This window comes from Microcaecilia unicolor, chromosome 1, assembly GCF_901765095.1.
Source record: "Microcaecilia unicolor chromosome 1, aMicUni1.1, whole genome shotgun sequence".
Lineage (NCBI taxonomy): Eukaryota > Metazoa > Chordata > Amphibia > Gymnophiona > Siphonopidae > Microcaecilia > Microcaecilia unicolor.
In genome coordinates, this window is record NC_044031.1 from 266,760,540 (window position 1) to 266,776,664 (window position 16,125).

The 16,125-nt window shown below is 41.0% G+C and overlaps 1 protein-coding gene across 3 annotated transcripts in view; it reads left to right on the forward strand.

The window, feature by feature from the left end:
* The window catches only part of METTL6 (methyltransferase like 6), a 53,135-nt gene that overhangs the window by 15,056 nt on the left and 21,954 nt on the right, over nucleotides 1-16,125 (forward strand). For 2 of the 3 annotated variants that reach the window (XM_030206263.1, XM_030206254.1), the window contains exons 5-6: nucleotides 721-862; nucleotides 4,061-4,747. In XM_030206263.1, the coding sequence (XP_030062123.1) occupies nucleotides 721-862; nucleotides 4,061-4,209 (291 nt within the window). In that variant the 3' untranslated portion in view covers nucleotides 4,210-4,747. Of the gene's footprint in view, nucleotides 1-720; nucleotides 863-4,060; nucleotides 4,748-16,125 lie in introns of those variants that run through there. The other variant, XM_030206273.1, reaches the window with a different exon arrangement.

A 16,125-nucleotide genomic window follows, 5' to 3' on the forward strand; every position in this document is an offset into this window, starting at 1 on the left:
AAAGTAACACAGCTGTTCTATCAGCAAGCCTATAGAGATGGTGAGGGGGATTAACATTGTAGAGAGAGTCAGAATGTAGAGGCTGACTAGTGGGAGAGGCATGCAAGAATTGGTCTTGTGTGTGTAGGAGGAGGGCAGCTGGGGGAAGAGCATGTGTTGAGGGTGGGTGGACTGGGATGAGGGAAGAGAGTGTGGTCGAGTAGATGGTTTTAGTTCTACCAGTACTTCACTCTAAATGTCCCTCAGTTTTAGTTTGTTTTGTACCAAAGTGGCTCCTGCTTGAAAAATAATGAAGTTCTCTGATTTTGGGGGAGTAATAAGGCAAGGAAACAGTTCCCATCACCACAGAAAAGCCATTTACCTCTCCTCCCTGCTTCATGAACCTGGAGAGCTTCATGATGGCTTTCTTCCCCTGTCCAGCCTATCGTATTTTGAGGAGTTACAACCTGTAGAGCTTAATAAAGTCCTTTTTTTTTCCCTGCCCCACTTATCATGTTTTGAGGAGTTATGGGAAGGCCTGCCTTCTTTCACAATCAGCACCCCACTTTCAATTACCACCATGGGGAGCGAGATGGATGTAGCAAGACAGCAGTTGGATTGCAGAGGGGCATGGCCAGCATGAGGTAGTCAAGACTTGAGTCGGATGGAAAGAAGAAAGAACTGACAACTAAAAGTTGCTTAAAATGTTTAGAGGCCTATTTATTGTCACCTTTTTCATAGGTGCTGAAATTTGGTGGAAGTGTTCTGTTTCGAGATTATGGGCTGTATGATCATACAATGCTCAGATTTAAATCTGGCAGCAAGCTTGGAGAAAACTTTTATGTCAGACAGGATGGAACACGATCCTATTTTTTCACTGAAGGTAAGATTTTCTGTGCTGTAAAGAAAACCGCCTTCTGTGTTGCCATTTTATTTCAAAAGTACATATGACCATTTAGGGGGAAAGTTATCCTATCACCAAGACGGGTTATTTACTGTTAACCTGGGTTATTAGTAACTAGGACTCATTCATAAAATGGGACCTGTACTAAAATAGCATGTTAGTGGTAAAGTAATCCATCTTAACAGTAGCTCATGTTGATAAATTCCTTCCTTAGTAATATCGTATATTATTTAAAAATAAAAAGCTATGGTTTGATTATTTTAAAATTCTTCAGTTCTTTATGCCATTTTCACTGAGCTTTTACATCATTTATCAATCATATTAAAAGACTTTTATGGTGCAGGAAGCAGGGGTGGAAAATTCCTGGACATCATGGTACCCAGATATCAAACAGTTGATGCTTTCCTCTGTTCTGGACCCAGCAGTCTGGGGCCTGAAGGTAGCTTGGACCCAGGAGGAACCAGGGCAGCCTGTGATCCTCCATGCCTACATAAGGAAGGGTGAGAGTAGGAGGGAGAGAGAGAGAGAGATACAAAGAACAAAAAGGGAATTTAAGATTTGGATTCAGGAGCATAAGAATCATATTCTCTCCATTACTGAATTGCCTGAACCCCCTCTCCCCACTGTGGGAAATTGCCCAAATTCCATTCCCTCTCCCTCCAAAACTATATATTTGCTTTATCCCTGGAGAACAGACCATCCCCCCGTGAAACATAGCAACTCAAACCTAGACCTGGACCCAGATCATATCTGGAACAGCTGGGGTTATTTTACCATGCCGATAGCATTGGGCCCCAAAGCTGCAGCCTGATGCTCTTGGCTGGAGCTTAAAGAGGCTGTGGAGCCAATTTCAAAATCCCTAGCTCCCTGATCAGATCCCCCACCCTCAGAAAGGGCCTACCATTATTTTCGTTGGTGGTTCAGTTGTTCTGTCTGTTACCTGTCTTAATTAGATTGTAAGCTCTTTGAGCAGGGACTGTCTTTTATGTATGGTGTACAGCGCTGCGTATTCCTTGTAGCGCTGTAGAAATGACAAGTAGTAGTAGTAGTAGTAGTAATTGGGCAGGAACAATCCCCAGTTGCTCTTGCCTTGGCCAATGCAGTCTTGCACTACTATCACTAGGGATCATGTTTCCATAAGCTTTTGAGGCCCAGTGCTCCCAGGCTGCTAGAATAACTCTGCTTACAAAGTAGCTTGCAAGCAGCATTAATCATTTACCATGGTAGTCAGCAACCTGTGAGACTGTTACACTGGAGCTTACCAACTCACGTGGTAAATCAAAGTGTGGTAAAAGCTTGCCTTTTACTGCACCTTGATAACCCCCCCCCCCCCCCCCCCCCCCCCTTTCAGGCATCTTCTCCCCAGTGGAGCACTTCGCCACTTCACATATTGCTTGTATAAAACTTGGAGTTTAGATGAAGTTAATTTGATGCTGTGATTTCTGCCTCTTGAAGTGCCTGTATTCCCTCTCCTTTAGTGCAGACTCAGGATGTTTTATCACTTATGATTTCCTCCTTGAGTTTTCCTAAAATGTCCTTAAAGGTGCTCTGTTTACAGAGTCACAGAAGGAGATATCTTGAAGAAAATATATCAATTTTATGTGATTCCCAGGTCATAGATCCCATGGATCTTATTTTGGAAGCAATCTGACCTTATAACATACTAACCATCTCTAGGCAAGTTCAGATGTGGTGTTCTAAGTGACCTGTGGGCCTGCTCAAGTTTAACTCTTACATTGGCTCCAAGGTTGCCTTAGAGATTCTCACCAAGATACATTCTGGTGTCTGGTATTCCCCAGAACTGCAGGCTACTGCAGCGGGACATATATATTTTTGTACCCCGCGCTTTTCCCACTCATGGTAGGCTCAATGCAGCTTACATATTGTATACAGGTACTTATTTGTACCTGGGGCAATGGAGGGTTAAGTGACTTGCCCAGAGTCACAAGGAGCTGCCTGTGCCTGAAGTGGGAATCGAACTCAGTTCCTCAGTTCCCCAGGAACAAAGCCCACCACCCTAACCACTAGGCCACTCCTCCTCCTAGTTTTCAATGCCCTCAATTTTGTCTGTAAGCTCAGGTTGTCTTTTCCAGCTTAGCAACTGTTGCTGCACAATTGATAATGCTTCAGCTTGTTCCTCTCTAAGTAACTGCCAATATCACTCCATAGGGTGTGAGGCTCAGTAGCACTCTTGGACTGGGTTTCAAAGGAAACTGCACCCCATATCTCCCAACCAGAGGACTATTGCTCAGTGACAGGGTTAGGATATTTGGAAGGGCAGGGGAGAGAAGAAAAACAGCAGCTGTGCATGGTAGTTCATGGTTCCATAGCCATGTTAGAGCCACTTACGGGGGGGGGGGGAGGGGAGCTGCAGAATGAAAATGTTTGTCTGGAAAATTAAATTGTAAATAAACTGAGTTTTATATGTTTGTGCATATATAGGTAAGAAATACATATATAGAACTATGTGTATCACATTTAAGTACAGAGGAGGATATGGAATTTACACACACATTATCGACATCGCCGTGTTTTTTGGTGGTGTTTATATTCACTTGGATATTGTGTCTTTATATCAGGGCTGTGGAATCGGAGCCGGTAAAAATGTATCAGCTCCGACTTCAGCTTCAGAATAAAAGCTTATAACATATGGCAAAGTTATCATTTTAAATATACAGTATATATATATCATTTGTTTTTGTCCTGGATCTAATGACTGGTAAATATGTTATAGTTACCAGTACTTTCGACCCAGAACAAAAAAATATAAAGCCTAATATCAGTAGGAGTTGGGCAGTAGAAAAGTAGAGGAGTCAGTTGAAGGTTTGGTAGACCAACTCCACAGCCCTGCTTTATATAATGCTGATCTATTCACATATGCAAGAAAATATCCAAATTATGCCCCATGTTGATAGGGCTCTTTTCTCAGTTGGTGCGCATCAGAATGCCAGACATATGGAGAAAGAATGCCAAGCAGAAATCTGTGAAAGGGGGCATACTTTAATTTTTGGTTGAGAGTCATGTGTCAAAAGCCCAATTTGACCTTGGGTCTCACTCGGATTCTGGTTTCAACGCACCTGTAACATTAGCAGACTCCCAAGCTCCTGTTTCTTGCATGTTTTCTTCTCTCTCTTCCCAAGCTCCTGTTTCTTGCATGTTTTCTTCTCTCTCTTGCAGAATATTTAGCTCAGCTCTTCAAAACTCTGGGATTCGAACAAGTGGTCAGTGACTATGTTCTGCGGGAGACGGTCAATAAGAAAGAAGGCCTGTGTGTGCCAAGGGTTTTCTTACAAAGTAAATTTAGAAAGCCTCAAGAGAGCACGTGATTTTTGTAGAGTGACATCGGACTTGGTTTCATAATGAAATGAATTTGAAAATTTGCTGGTTTTTTTTACCTTGCTATAGCCTCGTTCTTGGAATCTTGTAAACCAGAAAGTCATATTTTGGAGGCCTAATTTTTATAAACAGAATTGAATTTTATGGGTCTGATATTTATAACAGGATATTAGAAGTCTAAAAAGATGCTTATTTTATAAAAACCCTAATCTATACACACTTTCAATTCAATGGAGTTCAGAAGCTTATATACTGCAGTTAGCATCTAAGTAGTTCAGTGCAAAAAGATTTAACCAACTAGATCCTAGGAAGATACATATTTAGGGTAAATTAAGTCAAAACAAAAATTAGTCTCCAAAAGTGCTTTAGCAAATACAGTGGCATTTATGTGCTGTCTAGGCTGGATGTGGGAGGTTATTTTATATAGGCAATTAAGCATCTATGCTGTTTTTATAAAATACAGCATGCTGTGAGGTGGTAGCAATACCTCTTTGGAAGTGCAAGTATCTAATCAGAATTCCAATATATATATATATATATATATATATATATATATATATACTTTCACCACTTATCAATATATTAAATTTAGTCCGATCATCAAAAGGTGGATGTGGGACAGTACATAAGTACTGGCAACATCCTCATAGATCCATTGTTCTATCTATTAATACATACCTTTTACCATCAGAACAATGGATCTGTGAGGATGTTAAGGTGAAGACTTTGCCATTACTCATGTACTATCTCACATCCACCTTTTGGTGATCGGACTAAATTTAATATATTGATAAGTGGTGAAAGCATGTATAAAGTTCAATGACAATCATCCAGATGTCCAGTTATCCAGAGCGACGCACAGTGGTGTAGCTATGGGTAGGCCAGGGTGGGAACAGGCCCACCGTGCAGCAGCGCACCACCACCCCTGTCTCCCTTTCCTCCGCCAGTGGCCCAGCATCCGCCCCCTCTCTGTCTTCCATGTTGTACCATCCCAGCGATTCATCCTTGCGGCCTGCGCTAGCCCCTCGGGAAATGACATTAACAAGAGCAGGGATGTAACAGAGGAAAGTCCCAATTGTATTTACCATGCAGACAAAATGGGTCTGAATTGAAAATTGCTTCCCAGTAAATCTCTGGTTAGTCATAACAATCAAACTCTGAAAAAGGCATGGAATATTATTCTAAGCAAATTGGAAAGACATGGAGATGATGTCATTAAAAACATTGCTAAGGATGTTCTACAGGTTCCTGGCTGCTCCAATTGTGATGTTGAGAATGTCAGCAAATGGAAATGCAGTGACGCTAATGATCCAGGGTATCGGATCATAATGGATGATGAAATTGTGGCATCGGTACAAGACAAGGAACACAAAGAATCAGAAACTGATGATAATCACCAGGTTAATGCTAATGTGGGACAAATGCATGCAAAAGCCTTTGAATGTTTAAATACAGCAGTGGCTTGTCTGGAAAAGCAGGAAGAAAGCAGTGCGGCCCAGCTCCTTTGTGTGAAAAGACTACGTGATCTTGCAGCAGAGAAACGAAAATTGGCACTGAAGCAAAGAAGAAGAATTACTTCCTTTTTTAAAATAGAAATACAGTAGTATATATACTACAAATACAGTACTGTAGTTTGGTATTTGTTTCCCACTTATTGTTGAAAATAAAAATTCACATTCAACATACAATGCTCTGAATGAGTTCTCTTTTTTTAAAACAGGTAGGTCTAATAGTTTCTAAACGATTTGTCCAATCATCCGGATGCATGATTATCTGGACAACACCCTTGCCGAGGTTCATTTAGGTAATCGTCATCCTATTGTATTGGAATTTTGAATAGCTACTGCCACTTTCAAAGAGGTATTGCTACCACCTTCCATCTTGCTGTATTTTATAAAAACAGCATAGATGCTTAATTGCCTGTATACAATAAGCTCCCAGATTCAGCCCAGACAGCACATAAATGCCATTGCAGACATTTCCACCTGCTACAAGGCAAGTGTAAATATGTATGTGTGTGTACGTTTTTAACTCCATCCCTTCTCTACACAAACTACGCTCCTAGGAACAGTTGTACGTCTATAAGCATACATTATTTGGTCAGCCTTTTCTGCATGTAGACCAAACTTTACATGCAGAAAAATATTTTAGCAAAGTATCCCCTAAATGTTCAAGTGTCACAAAGTCAGAGTATAGATAATGGATGGTCTTTAGCCTCTTCTGTATGCTACATGCTTTTTGTGTCTTACCTTTGTCATTAAAACAACTTATTTTCTAGGCCGGTGTGTTTACTGTCTTGATTTGAGTGTGGTCTGTAAGTTCTTTAATAAAGTTTAATACCTTAAATTTTAGCTTTATTCTGTCTTATCACTAAAGAGGTCATGGATGTAGGAAAGTTTGTTACAGACAGAGCGGGCATTCCACAGAGCGCAAGAGAGAGGCTGGGAAGGAGGAGGGAGGAGAGGAACAGAAATTAGATTGGAGATATCGCGGTGTGACCTGCACAAATAGGATGAGAGCTGATGTGGAGGACCAGGATTGGGATTAATGTCCCCAGCGGAGAGCAGGAGAAGGAGCAAGAGAGTACGGAGAAGAGTAGGAGAGGTACGACGACAGCGATGAAGGCGAGATGTACTCAGAAAGGAAATGGATGAATGGAAGGAAGGAAGGAAATGTTGACGGTTGAGAGCTGAGAAAAAGGAAGAGGAAAAAAGAGATGGTGAGATGATGAATACAGAGGGTGGACAATGTGTTCCTGCAGTGTACAGTGGTTTAAGATGGAGAAACAAATTAGGAAGGGACAGTACCAAGAAGAAAAAGTGTACTGGAGCCATAAGTAGTAACTGGGAGAAAAATAAATGTAAAGAGAAAAATGCCCCCGCAGAGGCCCTGAGTGGATCGGAGTGGACCTGGGAGTCACCTCGGAGAAGGCTGTAAAGGATATGCAGATGAGCTGCAAGTCCGCCACAGCACCTGAAAGGCAGCCGGTGGTAGAGCTGGGCACCTCTCAGCTGAGGAAAGGCTTACCAGGGGTTAGGCCAAAGCCAACATTCCTCCTCCTGAGGGTCTTACAGAGGCTACATATGAGCTATGACAATATATATAAAACTTTGGGATTGAGCTGCACCATTTCTTTGTGTTGCATTATTTGTTACTTAAGATTCAAATTCAGTTTAAAGTTGTTTGGTTTTTAAGTCTCTTAGGGGAATTGGGCCCTGTTATTTGGAGGGTCTTTTGTAGCCATTCAACCTGGGTCACAAATTATGTTTAGGTGGCTCTGATAATTTGGCGTTGCCAGCAGCGAAGGGGGTTTATTTTAATTTGGACATGTACATTTTGTTTTTCTGGTGTGGCTCTGGGTTTGTGAAATATTAGGAAGCAGGTAAAAGCTAGTATTTTTACTCAGTATTTTTCTTTTGTATTTGGAGGAGAGGTGGGGTAGGCTGAAAGGAGATTGCTCTTGGGGGGAAGGGGCTTAATGTTTCTTTACTGGTTATGATTGTATGTTTGTACCCTGTGCTCTATGACGTTTTGTTGAAAGTTAGGGTTTATATGTCCTTGTATTAAATTGTTTCTACTTCCTTCCCTAGGAGTAGCCTAGTGGTTAGTGCAGTGGGCTTTGATCCTGGTGAACTGGGTTCAAGTTCCACTGCAGCTGCATGTAACTTTGGGCAAGTCACTTAACCCTCCATTGCCCCAGGTATAAAATAAGTACCTGTATATAATATGTAAACCGCTTTGATTGTAACCACAGAAAGGCAGTATATCAAATCCCATCCCCTATCCCTATCCCATTGGAGGTTATTCTATGTATTCACCACTTTTTCTGTGAAGAAATATTTTTAGTGCTGCTCCTGGTCTACTCCATACAGCTTTATTTTATTTATTTGTGACTTTCTCCCCTCTACAGGTGAGCATACCAAGTAAGTCAACAGCATGCAAAGTATAACATGTAGATACATTTCAGCCATAAAATGTGAAGTAAAAAAATATTATAAAACCAATCCTGACCATAAAACAATCATAAGAAATAGATAACATCTAATTTGACATTTAATCAGAGAATTGCTGGTCTGTGCAGGCTGTGTACATGTCAAGCTCCTACAACAAACAAAAAGTGTATTATTTAATCTGTTTACAACTCAAACTTTTACAGACTTCTATTCAGTCCATGTTGAAGCACCAGTCCTCAACTTTACTTCAGACTGCTTTCATTTATTTTGTCTGGAGAAAGGAAACTTATCTTCCTTTTATATTATAAACAACTCTCCTCATGTCTGTGATGTAAACTGGATCTATATTTATGTCTAACCATCCTCCCGGATAACAAAAGTAAAAGCCTACAGCAATTTGTTTCATCTGGACCATCCAAGGATATCAGAACCAGAAAACTACAAAGTGCATAACTACAATCTGCAAGTTGAAATTTTATTTTAACTACATAACTTTTTAATTTTCTGATTCTATTAAAACTAAAGTACACCATCAACCCCCTCTGCATTAAGTCTCACATATAAGTGCAGAGTACAGTCATTTGTTTCTCTATATACTAGAAGCCTTTGATCTCCCAAGCCTGGTCTGAATTTACCACTTTAAAAAGTCTGTTCTCTCAGATCTGTTGACTTAAAGCCTTTTATCCTACAGTGCCAACTGGTAAAATTGCTGATTCACAGAGTCTTTCAGGACTCTAATGCCACCCAGTGAAATTTGCCTAAGGAGTTTCTGACACAAAGAATGCGGAGACCTTGGGGATCCCAGTGGTGTGTGAGAGAGGGAACCTATAATCTGCACCACCAAAAAGAAGACAAAAGTGCAAGAGGTAAAACACCTACAATAATAGTACTTAAAAGATCACCTCGCTGCCATACCAAAGCTACCCCCAAACCACCCTTTTTGCACTATAGAACTGGTGAATGCCAAATCAGCTGCTAAGAAATCTTCAGTCATCCATGAACAGCATCTTGACATCTTAGGAATAAGTGAAACCTAGCTAGATGAAAGCGGGGGCTTACCACTGGTTGCACTATGCCCAACAGGTTTCAACATCAGCCAAGACCAGGAAGACAGAGTAGAGGCGTAGCAGTCAAACTGCACAGAATTGCCATTCACCAACTAAATTAATCAGAATCTTTTTAATCCAGCTATAAGAGGAGAAACCAATCTGGCTGCTCATGGTATGCCGAGCACCTCATAACAGCACATCATCTGTGCAAGAGCTCCTTGATCTGATTACACAAGTGACCCTGAATTACCCTAGGATGGTGATTATGGGAGCCTTCAATCTACTCATCAAAACACCAGATACCACCACATCTGTCTTCCTGGACATAACAGCACTGGGATTCACACAGGTGATCAATTCTCCAACCCATGAAAAGGGTTACATACTAGACTCTATATTTTCTCCAAAGGGGTTGGCATGCTAGAATACTGGGATAGTAGTATTGAAATAAAACCCCTATCATGGACAGACTATTCTCTAATTGTTTTCCCTAAGTGACCACCTGAAACAAATGGCACCTCTCAGAGTTTGAAAGGAGATCAAAGACCAGAAAAAGCTGACTGCTGAGAATTTGCTAGAGGCCTTTGACTATCCACATGTGGATGAAATGGCAACTACAGTGTCAAGAATAGGTTGATATTTGGAACACACACTTAGCTAAGACCTTAGAGAAAACAGCACCACTAAAATAGTCTTATGCCCCACTCACAAACACTGATTTTCTCCAGAACTTTGGACCCTTAAGCGCAAAGGACAGAAACTGTAAAGGAGATGGCATAAATCTCGCCTGGATGAGGACAGGCTAAACTGTAGAAAACACATGACAAAGAACCTCCAAGCCTTAATAGCAGTCAAAAACAATATTTCTCTCAATGCATTTCACAGGCTGCCAATTCAACCAAGCACCTGTTCAGCATACAAAACAGCCAACTGCAACCCCCCCCCACAACAGAACCAGCCTGCCCAGTCTAAACTGAACTATGATTTTCCTGCATACTTTGCCAATAAAATTAGTCTCCACCAGGATTTATAGGCAATCCCACTCAGTCTCCAGTCATCTCACAAACTTGCCCCCTCCTGACATACATATGGGACTCAACCCAATAACAGAGAAGGGCATCTGCCCATCAAAGATAGTGCAGCAGGCAAATGGGGCTCATAGAAGGTGTCACAAAAATCACGATTGCCTCTTTCTAATGGGCATTAAAAAGGCCAGTGGTGCATCCTTTGCTAAAAAAGAACAACCTTGACCAGTTCAAACTTGAAAGTTACCGACTGGTATCTAACATACCATTTCTAGGAAAACAGAGAAGAAAAACAGTCTGTTCAATTCAATGATTGGCTAAAAGAGAGAAACTGGCTTGATCCATGTCAATCGGATCCAGACCCGGTTATAGAACAGAAATTGTCCTTGTATCCCTACAAGATGATCTTCACAGAAACCAAGACAGGAAATTTGTCTCAGTGTTAGTATTGCTAGATTTCTCAGCAGATTTTGACACTGGATCACAATATCATGCTAGTACAACTAGCAGAAACGGGTATCGATAGAAAAGTACTTACTTGGTTCAGATCCTATCAGACAGGCAACAGCCCATACTGTTTTGCAGCACCTCATCGCCACCATGGGCACTGACCTGTGGGGTACCACAAAGATCAATACAGTCATCTATTCTGTTCAAAATCTACCTCCAGCCACTACCCGAGCTGAAACGATTTGGTCGATGGACACTCAGTCCTACATCTAGGCGCATGACGTGCAGCTACTCATACCCATTAAACCTGACTGACCCGTAGCCCTGAATAAACTGACTACGTTTCTAACATTAATTCAAGAATGGGCTAAAAACAACAAACTGCCCGAACGCAAGTGAAACCGAGCTTCTATGGGTCCCCCACACAAGTGGGCACATACCTGACATTAAAATCTCTTTTGAGAAATATGAATTACCCCTCAAATTACAGGCCAGGAACCTTGGAATATAGCTAGATTCAATACTTACTTTGATCCTCCAAATCCAAGCAATCTTCAAGAGCTGCTTCTACCGCCTCTCTCCTTACATTGAGAAAGCAAGTCTTGTCTCAGTTGTGCATACCATGATAACATTGACTGGATTACTGTAATGCACTATACAGTGGTCTGACTACAAATGATCTGCACCGACTCCAATTCATTCAGAATGCTGCAGCAAGGTTAACAGACGGTTGTAAGCAACGTGACCACATCATACCATTTTTTTTTTCAAAAACTTCACTGGTTGCCACTACAATACAGAGCTAAATTTAAAACTGTCTGGACTTCAAGGCCCTTAAAGGAAATAGCCCAGAGTACTTGAAGAACAGGATCTCCCTCTACGCACTTCCAAGGACACTAAAGTCCTTCCAAGGAGTATCCTTAACAACACCTTCTCCAAAGGACATCACACGATGTGATACCCACCAGCAAGCCTTTTCCAGAGTTGCCCCCAAATTCTGGAATGCATGCCCTGAAAGGCTTCGCTTAACACAAGACTATCTGTACTTCAGGAATCAGGTGAAAGCGTGGCTGTTCAACCAGGCCTTTAATAGAAATAGTAGTTAACTTGCTCTCACTCACACACACACACACACACACACACCAGCTACACATACTATAGCAGGACATGTTTATTCCTATCCTAGCTAAGATAATATTCAAGCACCTTTCTGACGCCATGTGCAACTTTCTTTAAATTAGTCCCCTTATTTTCTTACTCCTAGTGGTTAGTGCAGTGGACTTTGATCCTGGGGAACTGAGTTCGATTCCCACTGCAGCTCCTTGTGACTCTAGGCAAGTCACTTAACCCTCCATTGCCCCTGGTACAAAATAAGTACTGGAATATATGTAAACCACTTTGAATGTACTTGCAAAAACCTCAGAAAGGCGGTATATCAAGTCCCATTTCCCTTCCCTTATCTATATGTTCTATCTTTGCTTACATCCTATTCTATTAACATGTTTTGAGTATTGTGTTGACACTGTAATGTAGTATATTATGCAATACTTTGAATATTTTTATTATTATTATTTATTACATTTGTATCCCGCGCTTTCCTACTCAAAGCAGGTTCAATGCGGCTTACTCAGTAAAAGGAATACAGACTATTGTTAGAGAGGGTAAAAGTTAATTATACCAGAATAATAGACGTGATGAGTAGGTAGAAATAGGCAATGGAGAGGGAAGTAAGGTGGGAGATGTAGTCTGTTGCTTATGTTTGACTTCTTGCTGTATACCTCCTTGAGTGAATTCCTTCAAAAAGGCAGTAAATAAATACAAATGTATTTATTTTTCTGCTGATTTGAAAGTCCTGACTCCAGGCATCAATGGAATTTATGGCCAAAATAAGTTGTAATATATTGTTTCTTGCAACATTAACATTCTGAACTCTCTGTAGGATCTTTTTTCCAATAAATTTAAAGAAAAAATGGAACTAGCATTAGGAAAAGCAGGACAGCCAGGTTCAATGTGGTCTGTGTCTCTAAATAAGTACATAAGTACTGCCATACTGGGAAAGACCAAAGGTCCATCAAGCCCAGCATCCAGTTTCCAACAGTGGCCAATGCAGGTCACAAATACCTGGCAAGATCCCAAAAAAAGTACAAAACATTTTATATTGCTTATTCCAGAAATAGTGGAATTTTCCCAAGGCCATTTAATAACGGTCTATGAACTTTTCCTTTAGGAAGCCGTCCAAGCCTTTTTAAAACTCCGCTAAGCTAACCACCTTTACCACATTCTCTGGCAACGAATTCTAGAGTTTAATTACACGTTGAGTGAAGAAACATTTTCTCTGATTCGTTTTAAATTTACTACATTGTGGCTTCATCGCATGCCCCCTAGTCCTAGTATTTTTGGAAAGCGTAAACAGACGCTTCATGTCTACCCGTTCAGCTCCACTCATTATTTTATAGACTTCTATCATATCTCCCCTCAGCCGCCTTTTCTCCAAGCTGAAGAGTCCTAGCCGCTTTAGCCTTTCCTCATAGGGAAGTCGTCCCATCCCCTTTATCATTTTCGTTGCCCTTCTCTGCACCTTTTCTAATTCCACTATATCTTTTTTGAGATGTGGCGACCAGAATTGAACACAATATTCAAGGTGCGGTCGCACCATGGAGCGATACAAAGGCATTATAACATCCTCATTTTTGTTTTCCATTCCTTTCCTAATAATACCTAACATTCTATTTGCTTTCTTAGCCGCAGCAGCACACTGAGCAGAAGGTTTCAACGTACCATCAACGACAACACCTAGATCCCTTTCTTGGTCTGTGACTCCTAACATGGAACCTTGCATGACGTAGCTATAATTCGGGTTCCTCTTTCCCACATGCATCACTTTGCACTTGCGCACATAAAACGTCATCTGCCATTTAGACGCCCAGTCTCATAAGGTCCTCTTCTAATTTTTCACAATCTTCTCGCGAGTTAACGACTTTGAATAACTTTGTGTCATCAGCAAATTTAATCACCTCACTAGTTACTCCCATCTCTAGGTCATTTATAAATGTTAAAAAGCAGTGGTCCCAGCACAGACCCCTGGGGAACCCCACTAACTACCGTTCTCCATTGAGAATACGGACCATATAACCCTACTCTCTGTTTTCTATCTTTTAATCAGTTTTTAATCCACAATAGAATACTACCTCCTGTCCCATGACTCTCCAATTTCCTCTGGAGTCTTTCATGAGGTACTTTAGATTGTAAGCTCTCTTGAGCAGGGACTGTCCTTCCCCATGTTTAAACTTGTACAGCGCTGTGTAACCCTGGCAGCGCTATAGAAATGCTAAGTAGTAGTAGTAGTACTTTGTCAAACGCCTTCTGAAATTCCAGATAACACAATATCAACCGGCTCACCTTTATCCACATGTTTGTTCACCCCTTCAAAGAAATATAGTAGATTGGTGAGGCAAGATTTCCCTTCACTATGTTGACTTTGTCTCATTAATCCATGCTTTTGAATATGCTCCATAATTTTGTTCTTTATAATAGTCTGTACCATTTTGCCCGGCACCGACGTCAGACTCACCGGTCTATAATTTCCCGAATCTCCTCTGGAACCTTTTTTAAAAATCGGCGTTACATTGGCCACCCTCCAATCTTCCGGTACCACGCTCAATTTTAAGGATAAATTACATATTACTAACAATAGTTCTGCAAGCTGATTTTTCAGTTCTATCAGTACTCTGAGATGAATACCATCCGGTCCAGGAGATCTGCTACTCTTCAGTTTGTAGAAGTGCCCCATTACATCCTCCAGGTTTACAGAGAATTCATTAAGTTTCTCCAACTCGTCAGATTCGAATACCATTTCTGGCACTGGTATCCCACCCAAATCTTCCTCAGTGAAGACCAAAGCAAAGAATTCATTTAATAAATCTTCCTACGGCTGTGTCTTCCCTGATCACCCCTTTTACTCCTCGGTCATCTAGCGGTCCAACGAATTCTTTTGCCGGCTTCCTGCTTTTAATATACCTAAAAAAAATTTAACTATGTGATTTTTGCCTCCAACGCAATCTTTTTTTTGAAGTCCCTTTTAACCTTCCTTATCAGCGCTTTGCATTCAACTTGACATTACTTATGATGTTTCTTATTATTTTCAGTCTGTTCCTTCTTCCATTTTCTGAAGGATTTTCTTTTAACTCTAATAGCTTCCTTCACCTCACTTTTTAACTACGCTGGCTGTCGTTTGGTCTTCCGTCCTCCTTTTTTAATACGCGGAATATATTTGGCCTGGGCTCCCAGGATGGTGTTTTTGAACAGCATCCACGCCTGATGTAAACTTTTGACCCTCGCAGCTGCTGCTCTAAGTTTTTTTTTTTTTTTTTTTTTTTTCCACCGTTTTTCTCATTTTATCATAGTCTCCTTTTTTAAAGTTAAACGCTAACATATTTGATTTCCTATGTATACTTACTTCAAAGGTAATATCAAATCCGATCATATTATGATCACTGTTATCAAACTGCCCCAGCAGCATTACCTCCTGTACCAGATCATGCGCTCCACTAAGGACTAGGTGTAGAATTTTTGTCGGCTCCTGTACCAGCTGCTCCATAAAGCTGTCCTTGATTTCATCAAGGAAGTTTACCTCCCTAGAGTGCCCTGATGTTACATTTAGCCAGTCAATATCAGGGTAATTGAAATCACCCATTATTATTGTGTTGCCCAGTTTGTTTGCGTCCCTAATTTCCTTTAACGTTTCTGCATCCGTCTGTTCGTCCTGGCCAGGCAGACGGTAGTACACTCCTGTCACTATCCTTTTCCCCTTTACACATGGAATTTCAATCCACGGTGATTCCAAGAAGTGTTTTGTTTCCTGCAGAATTTTCAATCTATTTGATTCAAGGCTCTCGTTAATATACAATGCTACCCCTACACCAATTCAATCCACACTATCACTATGATATAATTTGTACCCCCGGTATGGCAGTGTCCTAGCTGGTTATCCTCCTTCCACCAGGTCTCAGAGATGCCTGTTATATCTAATTTTTCATTTAGTGCAATATATTCTAACTCTCCCATCTTATTTCTTAAGCTCCTGGCATTCGCATATAGACATTTCAAACTGTGTTTGTTGTTCCTATTTACATCAAGCTTGGTACTTGACAGTATTAATTTGCAATCTTTTGTCTGATTTTTATTTTTATTTAAGGACACCTGATCTACTATGATCTCTTTTGCAACCTCACTATCAGGATACCCTATCTTCCCTGTTTTGGTGATATCTTTGAAAGATATCTTATCCCGAACCATCCTCTTTTGAGCGACTGTCGGCCTTCCCCCTGTTTCTAGTTTAAAAGCTGCTCTATCTCCTTTTTATATGCCGATGCCAGCAGCCTGGTCCCACCCTGGTTAAGGTGGAGCCCATCCTTTTGGAATAGGCTCCC